This window comes from Lemur catta, chromosome 15 (assembly GCF_020740605.2).
Source record: "Lemur catta isolate mLemCat1 chromosome 15, mLemCat1.pri, whole genome shotgun sequence".
In the NCBI taxonomy this organism is placed as follows: domain Eukaryota; kingdom Metazoa; phylum Chordata; class Mammalia; order Primates; family Lemuridae; genus Lemur; species Lemur catta.
Window position 1 is genome coordinate 1841419 of NC_059142.1, and position 13538 is coordinate 1854956.

Consider the following 13538-nt stretch of genomic DNA (forward strand, 5'->3'; position numbering starts at 1 on the left):
TTATCCTGTGTACACTTTACTGCTTAATCATCCACCCCATCCCTTCTCCATGTCTTCCTATTGCAGTGGAATAAAATCTAGCCCCTTTGCCATGACCTTACCTTGAACCACTCTTCGTTTCACAGACCAAGCTCTAGTTGGACTATCCCTATTCTTTTATTCTTTTTCTGAGGTTTCTTCCCTCTTAGGGCCTCTACAGTTGCTGTTTCCCCTGCCATGGCTTTGGTGCAATGACTGTCTCCTCCTCCTTATCTCACTGTTATCTATTCAGAGAGACCTGCCCAGCCCACATGATCTAAAAGCATCTGTGCCACTACTACTTCTTTATTTTCTTATTCACTGTCTGAAATTATATTGTTCATATATTTGCATACTAATTTATACTGTTTCCTTTTTTTTTTTCTTTTTTTCCTTTTTTTTTTGGAGACAAAGTCTCGCTCTGTTGCCTGGACTAGAGTGCAGTGGCATCAGCCTAGCTCACAGCAACCTCAAACTCCTGGGCTCAAGCAATCCTACTGCCTCAGCCTCCCAAGTAGCTGGGACTGCAGGCATGTGCCACCATGCCCGGCTAATTTTTTCTATTTTTAGTAGAGACGGGGGGTCTCACTCTTTCTCAGGCTGGTCTCGAACTCCTGAGCTCAAGCAATCCTCCCGCCTTGGCCTCTCAGAGTTCTAGGATTACAGGTGTGAGCCACTGCGCCCGGCCTATAGTCTGTTTCTTTTTCATGACTACATTATTACCTCTGTTAACTCTATTGAGGAAAATGAATCAAGATTTTATATTTTTCATGAATGCTATGCATAGTCCTATCCCAGTTGTTAATCAGGACCTTGCCTTAAGAAATAATGTCCTGACAATAATGCACTTGGTTTAAGGCAAAGTTAGGAAGTGAGCCTATTCAAATTATTAAATAAAAGGATAAGCTATGTATTTCATTCATAGAAATAGAGGCTAGCCTACTTCCTTGGTAACTTCTCAGCGTGTGGTTACAGATGTAGGCTTTTATGTCCTGGGAAGTTGAGGTGTACTATGGCTTGGGTAGAGTATGACCACTTTTTTTTTGAGACAGGGTCTCGCTATGTTGCCTAGGCTAAATTCAGAAACTCCTGACCTCAAACAATCCTCCTACCTCAGCCTCCTGAATAGCTGGGACTACAGGCATGCGCCACTGCACCTAGCTTAAGAGTATGGCTATTTACAAAAACTCTGCTCTCACCCAGTTGATCCCTACAGACCAGAGATCCAGCTTGTAGCAGCATAATCTGTACTAGAAACCCTTTCAAATGGAAGCTGGTCCAGAAGGTTTGAAAACATAACAAGTGGGTTGATGTTTTCCAGTGGATTGCTAGAGTCTTACCAAGACCACCATCTTAGTTAGGGTTTTGTTTTGTTTTTAATCCTTGCCACAAATCTAACACTAGGTAATTGTTTCTTTCATCAAGTGAGAATAGAAGAAAAATCCAGAACTCTAAAACAGTTTTTCAAACCATGATGTTTGCAAATTAAATACTCTGTTATGGAAGCAATATCATCAGCTTTTATTTGTGGTAATATTCCTTAATATTTTGTATGGGATCACACAAGAAAAGAATATCTATGTCTGGAAGTAACAGCTTTTAAAAAAGAGCACTTTTAAATGTAAAATTATGCATGAAATACACATTCAATTTTGGCTTTGTTTACTAGGATCTATGTTCTCACAAGCTATGAAGAAATGGGTGCAAGGAAATACTGATGAGGTAAATTCTACTTTTAGTATAAAGAGATTTCTGTTTATAATTGCCACCCTTGTCTAAGTAAGGTTTTAAGTTTCCTCTTTCTTTAGTTCCCATGTTTAAGCAGTATGGCACAGCAGTGCTCCCTTATCCATGATGTAACAATAAAATGTGGGTCCTTCTTAGCATCTAACAATTGTCTGGTGATGGCAGTGAAGGTATCTTCAGTCCAGAGACTATGGCCACTGAAGGATATCTATGCATTCAGGTTTCCTTCATCAACCAGCAGGCTTCAGTAATCAGTGCAGAACAGAAGCACAAATGTTTCGTTCCCCACTGTCAGTTTTACTTTTAGAAGTAGATGATGGCTGAAAAAGATAAAAGAAAAGAAAAAAAAAGTAGATGCTTGCTTTTTTTTTTTTTTTTTTTAATAGTTAACTGCATTGAGAGGTGGGGGTTGAAAAAGGAAAATGTTTTATTTTGACCACCTAACATAAAAGTAGTCATGTTGGGTACCCAGTAGCTGACTCTGGAAGACAGTGAATGACATGTTTATATAGCATAGCCACAGTGTGGCCCAGATTCTTTCATGAATGGGAATGTACTTCTTTATCCAAATAAATAGAAATGATATGCACATACAGTTGTATTTAGAGCACTAATTATGTATGCATCTTGATCCTTCTAATGAATAACCATTATCAACAGTTTAAATTACTTCCTTTAGGCCCAAGAAGAGCTAGCTTGGAAGATTGCTAAAATGATAGTCAGTGATGTTATGCAGCAGGCACAGTATGATCAACCATTAGAGAAATCTACAAAGGTAAGGATGACTTGTGTTCTAAACTAGTTTGTGTAAAACTGAAAAGTATTATTTTCCAGGTATATAGAAATAAAAAAGGATATAAGGGACTTCTGTGTCTCCCTTTGAAAGATTAACTGCTGTGGGATTGCCTTTTCATCATAAGCAACTAGAAAACTGACAAACTAAATGAAATAACCATAATCTTGAAAGAAGAGTAACACTGAGGTGATCCCTAGCTTACTGCCTAAAAGTAGTTTCCAAAGTGTAGAGAAGGGGAAACCAAACACAGCCCAAAGTTTGGAAAGACTTATGACTAGAAGTTATAGGACAAGGTACCAGAAAAGAGGGAGCTGCCCAGAAACAGAGGGGCAGGGATATTTAGAGAGATCCCCTCGAGTCCTTGGCCAAGTACTGATCTGTATATATGTGAGCTGAAAATGCACATGTCTAGAGAAAGAACCCCCAGAAATTCGTAGGCAGAATACCTGGAACATGGAGGTAGGAAAGTTTGTGACCAGAAGGATCTGGCCAGAGTGGACAGACTTTGTAATACACAGGCATTGGATAATGTCCTCACAAAGATTATGCCTTACTTCTGGAGCTAAATTAGTCCTAGAGTAAAGCACCTAAACCAAGTTTAAAAGCAAGTTTTGAAAGGATCAAACTGCTCTCTCTGTAAGTAACAAGCACATGCCAAAACAAAAGCTAACCCTCTTTAAAGGAACATAAGGAACACAACAAAATTCAGCACTCCACGGTATAGTTACGATGTCTGACATCCAATCAAAAATTACCAACCATGCAAGGAAGCAAAAAAACTTGACCCGTAACCAGGGGAAAACTCAATCTCTAGAAGCAGACCCAGAAGTGAGAAAGATGGTGAATTTAGCAAAGACCATAAAATGATTGTTTTAAATATTAATAGTGTATTCAAGAATGTCAAGGAAAACATGAATATAATGAGAGAAATAGAAGATAGTTTAACCCAAATGGGATTCCTTGGAATAAAAAATACCAGAATGAAAAATACGTGTGTGTGTGGAGAACTTCTGGAAAAAGAAATAAATAAATAAATAAAAATAAATTTTAAAAAAAGAAAGAAATGAAATGAAAAATACATTGTATGGGATTAATAGCTGATTATAAACCATGGAAGAAAAGATCAGTGAAAAACAGCAGAAACTATCCAAAATGAAGCACAAACAAAAAATACTGGGGGGAAAAGAACAGATCCTCTATGAACTATGGAGTATTACCAAACCATCTAACATATATAATTTCAGTTCTGGACAAAATTATGCAGAAAAAAATTATGCAGAAAAATGCATGAAATAATGATCAAAAATTTTCCAAGTTTGATGAAAACTATAAACCCATTTATCCAGAAGGCTCACCAGACCACAAGCAAAATAAACATAAACACACCAAGACACATCATAATTCAAGTTGCTGAAAGCCAGTAATAAAGAGAAAAATTTTTTATAAATAGCCAGAGAAAGAGATGTATTACCTACAAAAATAAGAGTGATAAATCTTCTCGTTAGAATCTAGGCAGGCCAGAAGAGAGCTGAGCCAACGCTTTTTAAAGTACCCAAAAAGAAACACTCAACCCAAAAGTGAAAATACCTTGTAAAAATGAAGTTAAAATGAAGGCTTTTATCAGTCAAACAAAAGTTTAGAGAATTCATTACCAGCGGATCTACAATTAAATCTTCAAGTTTTCTTCAGCAAGGAGGGAATAATACAGGTGGAAATTTCATCTATAAAAAATAAGTGGTAAATAGATGAGTAAATGTAAATGATTCTTTTCTCGTTTTTAAATATATATTAGAGATAATTATTTAAAGCAAAGTAATACCAATGTGTTGTGCATTACATAACAGACATAGAAGTTAAATGTATGACAATAATGACACAAAGGACAGGAAGGGAGAAGTGGAAGTAAAGTGTTGTAAGGTTCTTACACTAAGTGTGAAGTGGTATAATGTTATTTGAAGGTATAGTGTGATAAGTTAAAGGTGTACATTGTAAACCTTAAGAGCAAATACTAAAAACAGGAATAGCTAACAAGCCAATAGTGAGAGAGAAAAATCAAACCATAAAAAATACTGAATTCACAAGATGCAAGAAAAGAAGAAAAAAGGAAGAAAGAACAAATGGAATAAGTAGAAGACAAATAGCAAGATGATAGATTTAAACCAACTCAGGTGTGTAATCCCAGCACTTTGGGAGGCCAGTATGGGAGGATCACTTGAGGTCAGGAGTTTGAGACCAGCCTGAGCAACATAGCAAGACCCCATCTGTACTAAAAAAATACAAAAATTAGCCGGGCATCAAGGCACACACCTGTAGGACCAGCCACTTGGGAGGATCAGGCAAGAGGATCACTTGAGCCCAGGAGTTTGAGGTTGCAGTGAGCTATGATGACACCACCGTACTCTTCCAGGGTGACAGAGCAAGAGTCTGTCTCCAAAAAAAAAAAAAGAGACACAAAATACCATGTTTAATGAGCAAAGACAATGCTTCCTCCTAAGTGGGAACAAGGCAAGGATGTCCACTCTAAAACACTTGTCATGGAGGTCCTAGCTAGTACAAATGAGGCAAGGGGTACAAAAGGCATATAGATTGTAAAGGAAGGAGTAAAATGTTACTTTTTTTTTTTTTGGCAGAAAACATGATCATTTATGTGAAAATCCTATGTTGTAGCAATTAGCGATATATGCAGATGCAGAACATTTCCTTCATGGCAGAAAGTTCTACTGGATGGCAGTATCTTGGGGAGTATACCAAAAAGCTATTAGAACTGATAGGTTTAGCAATGTTACAGGATGCAAGGTTAATTTTTTAAAAAATGAATTGCATTTCTGTGTACTAGCAATTAACAGTTGTTAATTGGAAATTTTAAAAAACAGTACATCTTGGCTTGGTGGCTTACGCTTATAATCCTAGCACTTTGGTAGGCGAAGACAGGGTTGAGGCCAGGAGTTTGAGACCAGCCTGGTCAACATAAGCAAGACCCCATCTCTACAAAAATGAAAAAAAAGAAAAAAAAAAAAAATTAGCTGGGCATGGTGGCTCACACTATAGTCCCAGTTACCTAGGAGGCTGAAGCAGGAGGATCACTTAAGCCCAGAAATTCAAGGTTGCAGTGAGCTGTGATCGCGCCACTGCACTCCAGCCTGGGTGACAGTGCCAGACCCTATCTCTAAAAAAATTAAAAAACAATTTTTACACTAGCATCCAGAAACTTAAAGTACTTAAAAATATATTTAACCAAATCTGTGCAAGATCTGTACAATGTAAACTACAAAACAACTGAGCAGATTTAGAGAATATTGAAATAAAAGCAAAAATAAATCCTGTTTGTGAATGAAAAGACTCAGTGTGGTTAAAATGCCATTTCTCCCCAAGTTGATCGATTTAGTATGATTGTAATCAAAATTCAAGCAGCTGATTTTGTAGAAACTGAAAAGATGATCTAAAATTTCTTGGGAAATGTAAATGAACTCTATTGTTCGGCGGGGGGAGGGGGAGGCACAAAATTGGAAGACTAATAAACTCTGCCTGGCTTCACATTGACCGTAAAGCCACATGGTCAAGGCAGTGTGGAATTAGCATAAGGGTAAACATACAGATTGTTAGAACAAATGGAGATTGTGGAAGTAGACCCACATACATGTAGGCAATTGATTTCTGACATGTGCCAAGATAATTCAATAGGGAAAAAAACCATCTTTTTTCAATTTATGGTACTAGAACAACTGGTTCTACATATGGGGAAAAAATGAACCGTGGCCCTTACACCATATACAGAATTAACTCAAAATGGATCATAGACTTAAATGTAAGAACTCAGACTATAAAACTCATAGGAGAAAATTTGGGGGATTTTTGGCTTAGGTAAAGATTTCTTAGATCACACAAAGCCTGAGCCATAAAAGGAAAATTGATCAATTGAACTTCAAAAGTGAAAACTTCGGCCCTTCCAAAGACACAGTTAAGAAAATGAAAAGGCAAGTTACAGATGGAGAGAAAGTATTTACAAAACATCTCATAAAAGAGTTGTATCCAGAATATCCAAAGAACTGTTGAAGTCAGTAAGACTGACAATCTGATTTTTTTTTATGACCAAAAGAGATGAGCAGACACTATACCAAAGAAGACATACAGATATTTGTATGCAGAGATGCCCAGCATCATTAGTTATTAGGGAAATGCAAATTAAAGTCACAGTGATATTCCACTACGTACCCAAAAGAACAGCTAAAATTAAAAGGACTGATACTACCATGTGTTGGCAAGGATGTGGAGCAGTTTGAACTCTTAATACATAGCTGATGAGAATGCAAAATCATACAGCCACTTTGAAAAATAGTTTGACAATTTCTTATAAATTTAAACATAAACAAGCCAGGCATTTCCTTGGCGAATCTGATGTCAGAATTTTTTTTTTTTAAGTTCTTTCTTCTTGGCCTAATCATATTCCCCAGAGAAAACTCAACCAGTCTCCTGCCTAGAAGATAAAGGGCAGGCAGTGAGTTTTCCAGGAGCCAAGTAGGACAAAGCTAGAGGGGGCTCAGTATTCCTTATATTCAACCCTCCTTAATCCGCTGTTGCAGTACAGCATCCTTGCCCTCGGTCATGCCTAGTTATGTCCCTTAGCTTAGAGACACTTTTATTCTGCTCAGAGAAGAGAGCTCCAATTTCTCTTCTGGGTCTGGGTTTCAGACAGGACCAGGTACCTGACTGATTAGTTGCAGAACAATCACTGTAGATCTGACTACTTCTAAAGCAAGTTTTCAACAAGTCGTTGTGTTTGCCCCACCTCCATTCCTTTTACCAGAGGTACCAGTGCCACTGATTCCCCAGTCTTCAAGGGATTCTTCAGCATAAACCGGGTTGCTGCTCAGCTTTCTCCACTTTAGTCTTAGGATTGAGATTTTTAGGTCTCAGTCATTTACCACTGATCCATTTGCCTCCAGATTCCAAAATTTTGTTGTTGCCACCTCTCTCTTTTTCCCATTCAATGAGTTTATGTTAAAAAAAAAAAAAAGTGCTGCCGAAGGAGTGAATTAAATGGGTGTAATTAATTCACCATCTTTTCCTGGAGGTCAGACAGCTATAATGGTTAGGAAATTCTGACTTCCCCAAAGCTCTCTTTCTCTGTGGCTTCACCAGCTGGTTCTAGTCTTGCCCATGAGAGACGCACAATAACCTTTAGAAAGTTGAAGGCAGCCACTTAGTCCCCCACTCAGTCTTTTCCACAAGCCAGACATTCCCAGTTTCTTCAGCAGCTTTACTTTCTCTAACTTCATTCATGGAGACTTAATCTGATAGGAGAATTTCTGCTCATATCTGTGAAGGCATTCACCTCCTCCTCCTCTGTCATTTATATCAAGCAGCACTTAGGAATCAGAGAGAAATATGACAGAGAAAAATCAGATGGCATCCTGTGTAACCCTCAGTAGTTAGGAGGGCTAAACTTGGCTTAGGTCCATCATCACCTTTTCTAACTTTCTGGCCAACTTTTTACTCTGAGAACCGTCATTCCCAGAGCCTGGTTTAATTGTGAACTTTTCACTGAGCTGATTCATATCAAAGCGCTGTTCACTCTTGCAGACTCTATCCTCTTTTCTGTGCAAGGGTGATAATTTTTGTCTATATTTATCTTCTGGCTCAGTCAAACCTAGAATAGCAAAGAACAACTAAAGGTGTATAAAGTGCAAGATAGTTATTTTTTTTTTTACTTTTTTATTTTTTTTGAGACAGAGTCTCACTTTGTTGCCCGGGCTAGAGTGAGTGCCATGGCGTCAGCCTAGCTCACAGCAACCTCAGACTCCTGGGCTCAAGCGATCCTACTGCCTCAGCCTCCCCAGTAGCTGGGACTACAGGCATGCGCCACCATGCCCGGCTAATTTTTTCTGTATATATTTTTAGTTGTCCATATAATTTCTTTCTATTTTTAGTAGAAACAGGGTCTCGCTCAGGCTGGTCTCCAACTCCTGACCTCAAGCGATCCACCCGCCTCGGCCTCCCAGAGGGCTAGGATTACAGGCGTGAGCCACCGTGCCCGGCCCAAGATAGTTATTTTTGTGATTTCCTCATTATCATGTTGATGATCAAATGTTTGACAATAAGAAAAAGTTCTTTAAAAACCATTTTAGAAAATAGATGCTTAAAATTCAGACTTTTCCTTTTGAATTGTATGTTCAAATTTTATTAGCATGTGTTTTTTGTTCTTAGAATGTACAGATATATTTTGCTATATTTTGTTTTTTGAGCTTGCTAGGCCTTCTGCTTCTTTGTTGGGGTGTCTGTCCTGCCAGTCCCTCAGGAATCAGTGTATTGGTGTGGAAAAAGCACTCTACTAGCAGAACTAGCTAAGTCCATTTTTAGGCAACATGTGTGACCTTTTTTAAGTGATTTTCCTTCTCCAGTCCTTCATATCCTCATCAGTAGGTCAGAGAGATTGGACAAGAAAACCTCAAAATATCCCCTTGTAATTCTCATTCCATGATTTTATGAATGTGAGAAGTCCTAGACCCACAAAGGAATACTCATTCTCTTTATCCTGTGTTGATGCCTCTCTGCTTTGAACCTTCCAACTCTGTGTTTGCCTATGGAATGTACTTGGACATTCAACATAAACTAACTCATGTCATTACTGAATTGCTTCATGTACAAATGTCCCATCCCCCAAATAGCAGGGATGCTATCTTCTCTGATGTTTGGTTCCTCCCAGGTGCTGTGAGTCAAGGAAGGACTCAGCCTCAGGAGCTTGGCCTTGGGAGTCTAGCAGATCAGTTTTTCTTCGTAAAGACTACAGGATATTCCACATTATGGCTCTATTGTCATATATGTTTTTTAAAACAGGGTCCCTTTCTATCACCCAGGCCAGAGTGCAGTGGCATGATCACAGCTCACTGCAACCTCCAATTCCTGGGCTTAAGTGATCCTCCTGCCTCAGCCTCCCAAGTAGCTGGGACTACAGGTGCAGGCTGCCACGCCCAGCGACTTTTTTATTTTCTGTAGAGACAGGATCTTGCTATGTTGCCCAGGCTGGTCTTAAACTCCTAGCCTCTCAGAGCGCTGGGAATACAGGCATGAGCCATCAAGTCCAGCCTCAGTCACCACTTAGTGAATCCCCTATGGATGATGATTTAGGATGTTTCAGGTTTTGCCCTGTTAGGAACAATATTTTAATGAATGTCTGCATATATGTATTTACTCTCTCTTATGAATATGCTGTAGGGTTAATCCCTAGAAGTAGAATTACTGTCAAAAAGTGGGAATAGTCTGGGCCCAGTGGCTCATGCCCATACTCCTAGCATTTTTGGGAGGCTAAGGCGGGAAGATCACTTGAGGACAGGAGTTCAAGACCAGTATGGGCAAAATAGCGAGATCCCATCTCTACAAAGAAATTTTTAAAATTAGCCTGATGTGGCAGCACGTGCCTGCAGGCCCAGCTACTAGGGAGGCTGAGGCAGGAGGATCGCTTGAGCCCAGGAGTTTCAGGCTGCAGTGAGCTATGATTGGACCACTGTACTTCAGCCTGGGCGACAAGGCAGACCCTGTCTCTTAAAAAATGTATATATTTTGTATTCTGATATCTATTGCCAAAATGTAAAGATTTTGGCAAAATGGAAAGCAAGTCTGGATGCCAGTCCTTGTTATGTGACCTTTGGGTAAGTTACTTAACCTCTTTAGGCCTCTGTTCACTCATATGTAAATGAGAAAAATATACTGTTTTACCTCATGCGATTGTAGTCAGCTCTGGCTGTTGTAAGCTCTGGTATATAGTAAACACTTACGAACTGTTGTTTGACTTCTTCCTTAATCTATTATGACAGTAGATCACCGTTACAGAAGTGTACTTAGCATTTTCTTTTTCTTTTCTCTTTTTCAGCTATGACTCGACATGAGATAAAGGAAATCTACTTTTGAAACATAAGAGAACTTTTCCCCTTGGTTGGATTCTTCAACACAGCCAATGAAAATAGAGCACTGTATTTCTTTTCACTGATATATCACTGTTGTTTCCAAGAAAAAATGAGAGACAATCCTAGACTTCCACCATAGTGCAGAGTTATGTGTAGACATGATTGACGCACATGATGTTCACACAGTGACTGCCATGAAGATACAAAGTGGTATTGTTTACATTATTAGAAAATTATTAGTTCTCCAATGGCAATAACCCATTCATGAGAGCGTTTTAGCCCACTGGAATAGACGGGGACCACGTCCTGTGGGAGGCATATTAGCGTAGAGCTGATGCTGATGCACATTCTTGCAGTGGTCATGCGTCCCTGACGGCATCACAGAGCAGGTGCTTAGGTGCTTTGCTTTTCCTCCCAAAACAAACAGGTGAGGCGGCACCACTGACAGCCAGGAAGCTCCGAATGGCAGTGTGGTGCTAGCAGCTTGTTTTTCAATAGAACAGGGTGACAGTTCATTGTGCAGTCTTCCTTCACAGAGGCATTAATTTGGGAAGGAAGCTGACAGGTCATGGGTCAAGTCTCAGTGACATTGTCCTTCCTTTGATGGCAGTGTACACTTTTTGCATTTTAATTGTTCCTGAGATGCAGTATATTTAAAACTAGTCTCTCCCTGCTAACAAAAAGGTGAATCTAGTTTACTTTTGAGCATTAGAATTTGCTCCCTGGAATTCTGTGCTCCGGTTACTTAACTTTCCCTTTAGAATATACATGGAAAGAAAGAAATAACGATCACTCCAGTTTTTCTCTTGAACAAGATGGTTCTTCCCAGATTGTGCTGTTTTGTTTTGTTTTGTTTTTAATGAAGTGGGCAGGGTGGGTGGGGGGAGAGAAGCTCTCAACTTTGTTTGACTGCCTCCCCCTGTCCTTTGCTGTGACCTGGGAAGTGTGCAGTGGGTGGCCTTCTTTCTTGTCTTTAGGGCAGTAAGAGACTCACTCACTGCACTTCTGCTGCGTGGGGACCACACGGCTGTCAGCAGGGATGCCCAGTTGGCAAGCACACTCCACTGGCCACGTGGTGCTAATGTTTCCTCGACGCACGTGACTATTTGAGAGGAAAGGAAGTTCTCTTAGGTGTTACTGCTTTTGCTCAGACTTTGCAAAAAAAAAGCTATATATATATATAAAAATATAGAATTATTAATCACCTTTGTCCTTGAGAAAGTCTTGAATGAATAGAAATTTATTCCATTGCAATATTTGATTGTAGGCACGCTGTTTCATCAACAGAAGCAAAAAGGCTGTGTATAAGTTTTTGGTACTATGTACCACCTCTTATTCTTCTAAAGCTGAAGTATTCATGTACTTAAACCATATTCTATTTAATTGTGTTTGATTTAAAAATATATATATGAATTATATTTAAAGTTGTGTCAACTTTCTGCTTTCAGGGCATTTATGGCTCTTTTGTTGAAATATATTGATCCTTCCAAATGTTTCCATTTGCTTTACAAAAACCCCGAACATAAGCCACTGCTGGACTTAGCCTTGTGTTTGGAATGTGTGGTGTAGACCCGAGGTTTTTATTAGGTGTATATGCTGTGATTGATTGATTCTGTTCTTTTAACAAAATATTTCCATCCATTTCACATTGTTTCAATCTTTAAATAACAGAAAAGCAATATAAAAGTTATAGAATAAAATGTGGTTTTGGGTGACTCTTGCTGCCTCTGCATGTTTTGCAATGACAATTTCTGTAAGACTATAGGCTATTTAAACTAATGCTTTCAATTAAGATAATTTCTAATCATTTCTTTGTATAAATTTTGTGCTTCTGAGCTAGAGATGCCAATAATTATAAACCTCTTGTAAAGAAAAGAATAGCAAGTTTGAGTCTCAGCTCGTTTTTTCTCCCCCACCTGCTATGAGACACAGAAGCAGTGTGGCCTGAAATTATTAGCCAGATTTAATATTTGATCTAAAACAGATCCTTGTATTTACTTTAAAATTGGAATTGGATTCATCTAACATTGAGCACCCACAGTGTTCCAAGCTCTATGCAATGTACCCACAAAATATTCCCTGGCAGGGTTTTTATAGGTTTAAGGAATCAGTTGAACACCTTTTCTCTTTATTATGTTGTTGACATCAACACAAATTGTTTAAAAAGCAAAGGTGTTAGTGAGAAAGTGATTCCTTTTGGAATAGCATATGTCTCTATCATTCCTGTAAGATTTGATGAAAGTAAAAAGTAGATGTCAACCCAGTCCAGTGAAGAGCAATAAAATAGCAACTTTTTGTAACTTCCTCTACTTGGGTTTCAATATTCAGTAGAGCTTTATTGAAAACTTTATATAAATAGTTTACAGTACTGGAACTTTGACTACTCATAGGAATTTGGAAGGGAAGGTCATTCTGGATTGTAGAAAATTACAAACTAATTTGCAGTTTTGGTCAAGTCCTAAGAGATAATAAGCACCTGACCTTTCTCCAGTGACACTGGGTACCTACCTGACTCACAGTGACACCTCTCCCCTCACTCCTACAGGTGTGAGGGCCATGTCTGCTCACAATGACCTTTTTTCTCTCTGTCTCCCCTCCCCCTTCCCCACATACCAGTTGATTGGACCAGGGTTGAACTCCTGATCCAGACAGGCCTAAGATAAATCTTTATCTTAAGAATTTTGCACGGGGAAGGAGAGATATGAGTCCCCATCTGTGGTGGTGGCTTAGAGGGCATACTTACACAGTCAGGAGACAGCACTGCAAGGCCAAGCAGAGGCGTGTGGGCCTGAAGGAGCAGCTGCCTTGCTGATAACCCTGAGGGCTTCCCTGGTTTCTGGGTCCAGTCTTGCATCCTTGCTTTGGGCTTCATTGATCTCTCAGGTATCCTTAGAATGAATTTTGATTTTTAAAAATCAGTCTGAAGTGAGTATTACATGCAACCAAAAGTATTACATGCAACCTTGACTAAAATACTGCCAGAGAGTATTAGTAGTACTCTAATTCCTAATAAGCATGTGTGCTCACCATGTCTGCAAAGTACTGCTGAGTTCTGGAGAATTTTTCTTTAGTAAACC

At 39.0% G+C, this 13538-nt stretch overlaps 1 protein-coding gene across 3 annotated transcripts in view; it reads left to right on the forward strand.

Moving 5' to 3' along the window:
• AKAP10 (A-kinase anchoring protein 10) overlaps positions 1–12173 on the forward strand; it is a 75417-nt gene extending 63244 nt beyond the window's left edge. For 2 of the 3 annotated variants that reach the window (XM_045569448.1, XM_045569449.1), the window contains exons 13-15: positions 1688–1740; positions 2444–2539; positions 10428–12173. In XM_045569448.1, coding sequence (XP_045425404.1) covers positions 1688–1740; positions 2444–2539; positions 10428–10433 — 155 coding nt within the window. In that variant the 3' untranslated portion in view covers positions 10434–12173. The remainder of the gene's footprint in view (positions 1–1687; positions 1741–2443; positions 2540–10427) is intronic. The other variant, XM_045569450.1, reaches the window with a different exon arrangement.
• The last annotated feature ends 1365 nt before the right edge of the window (positions 12174–13538 follow it).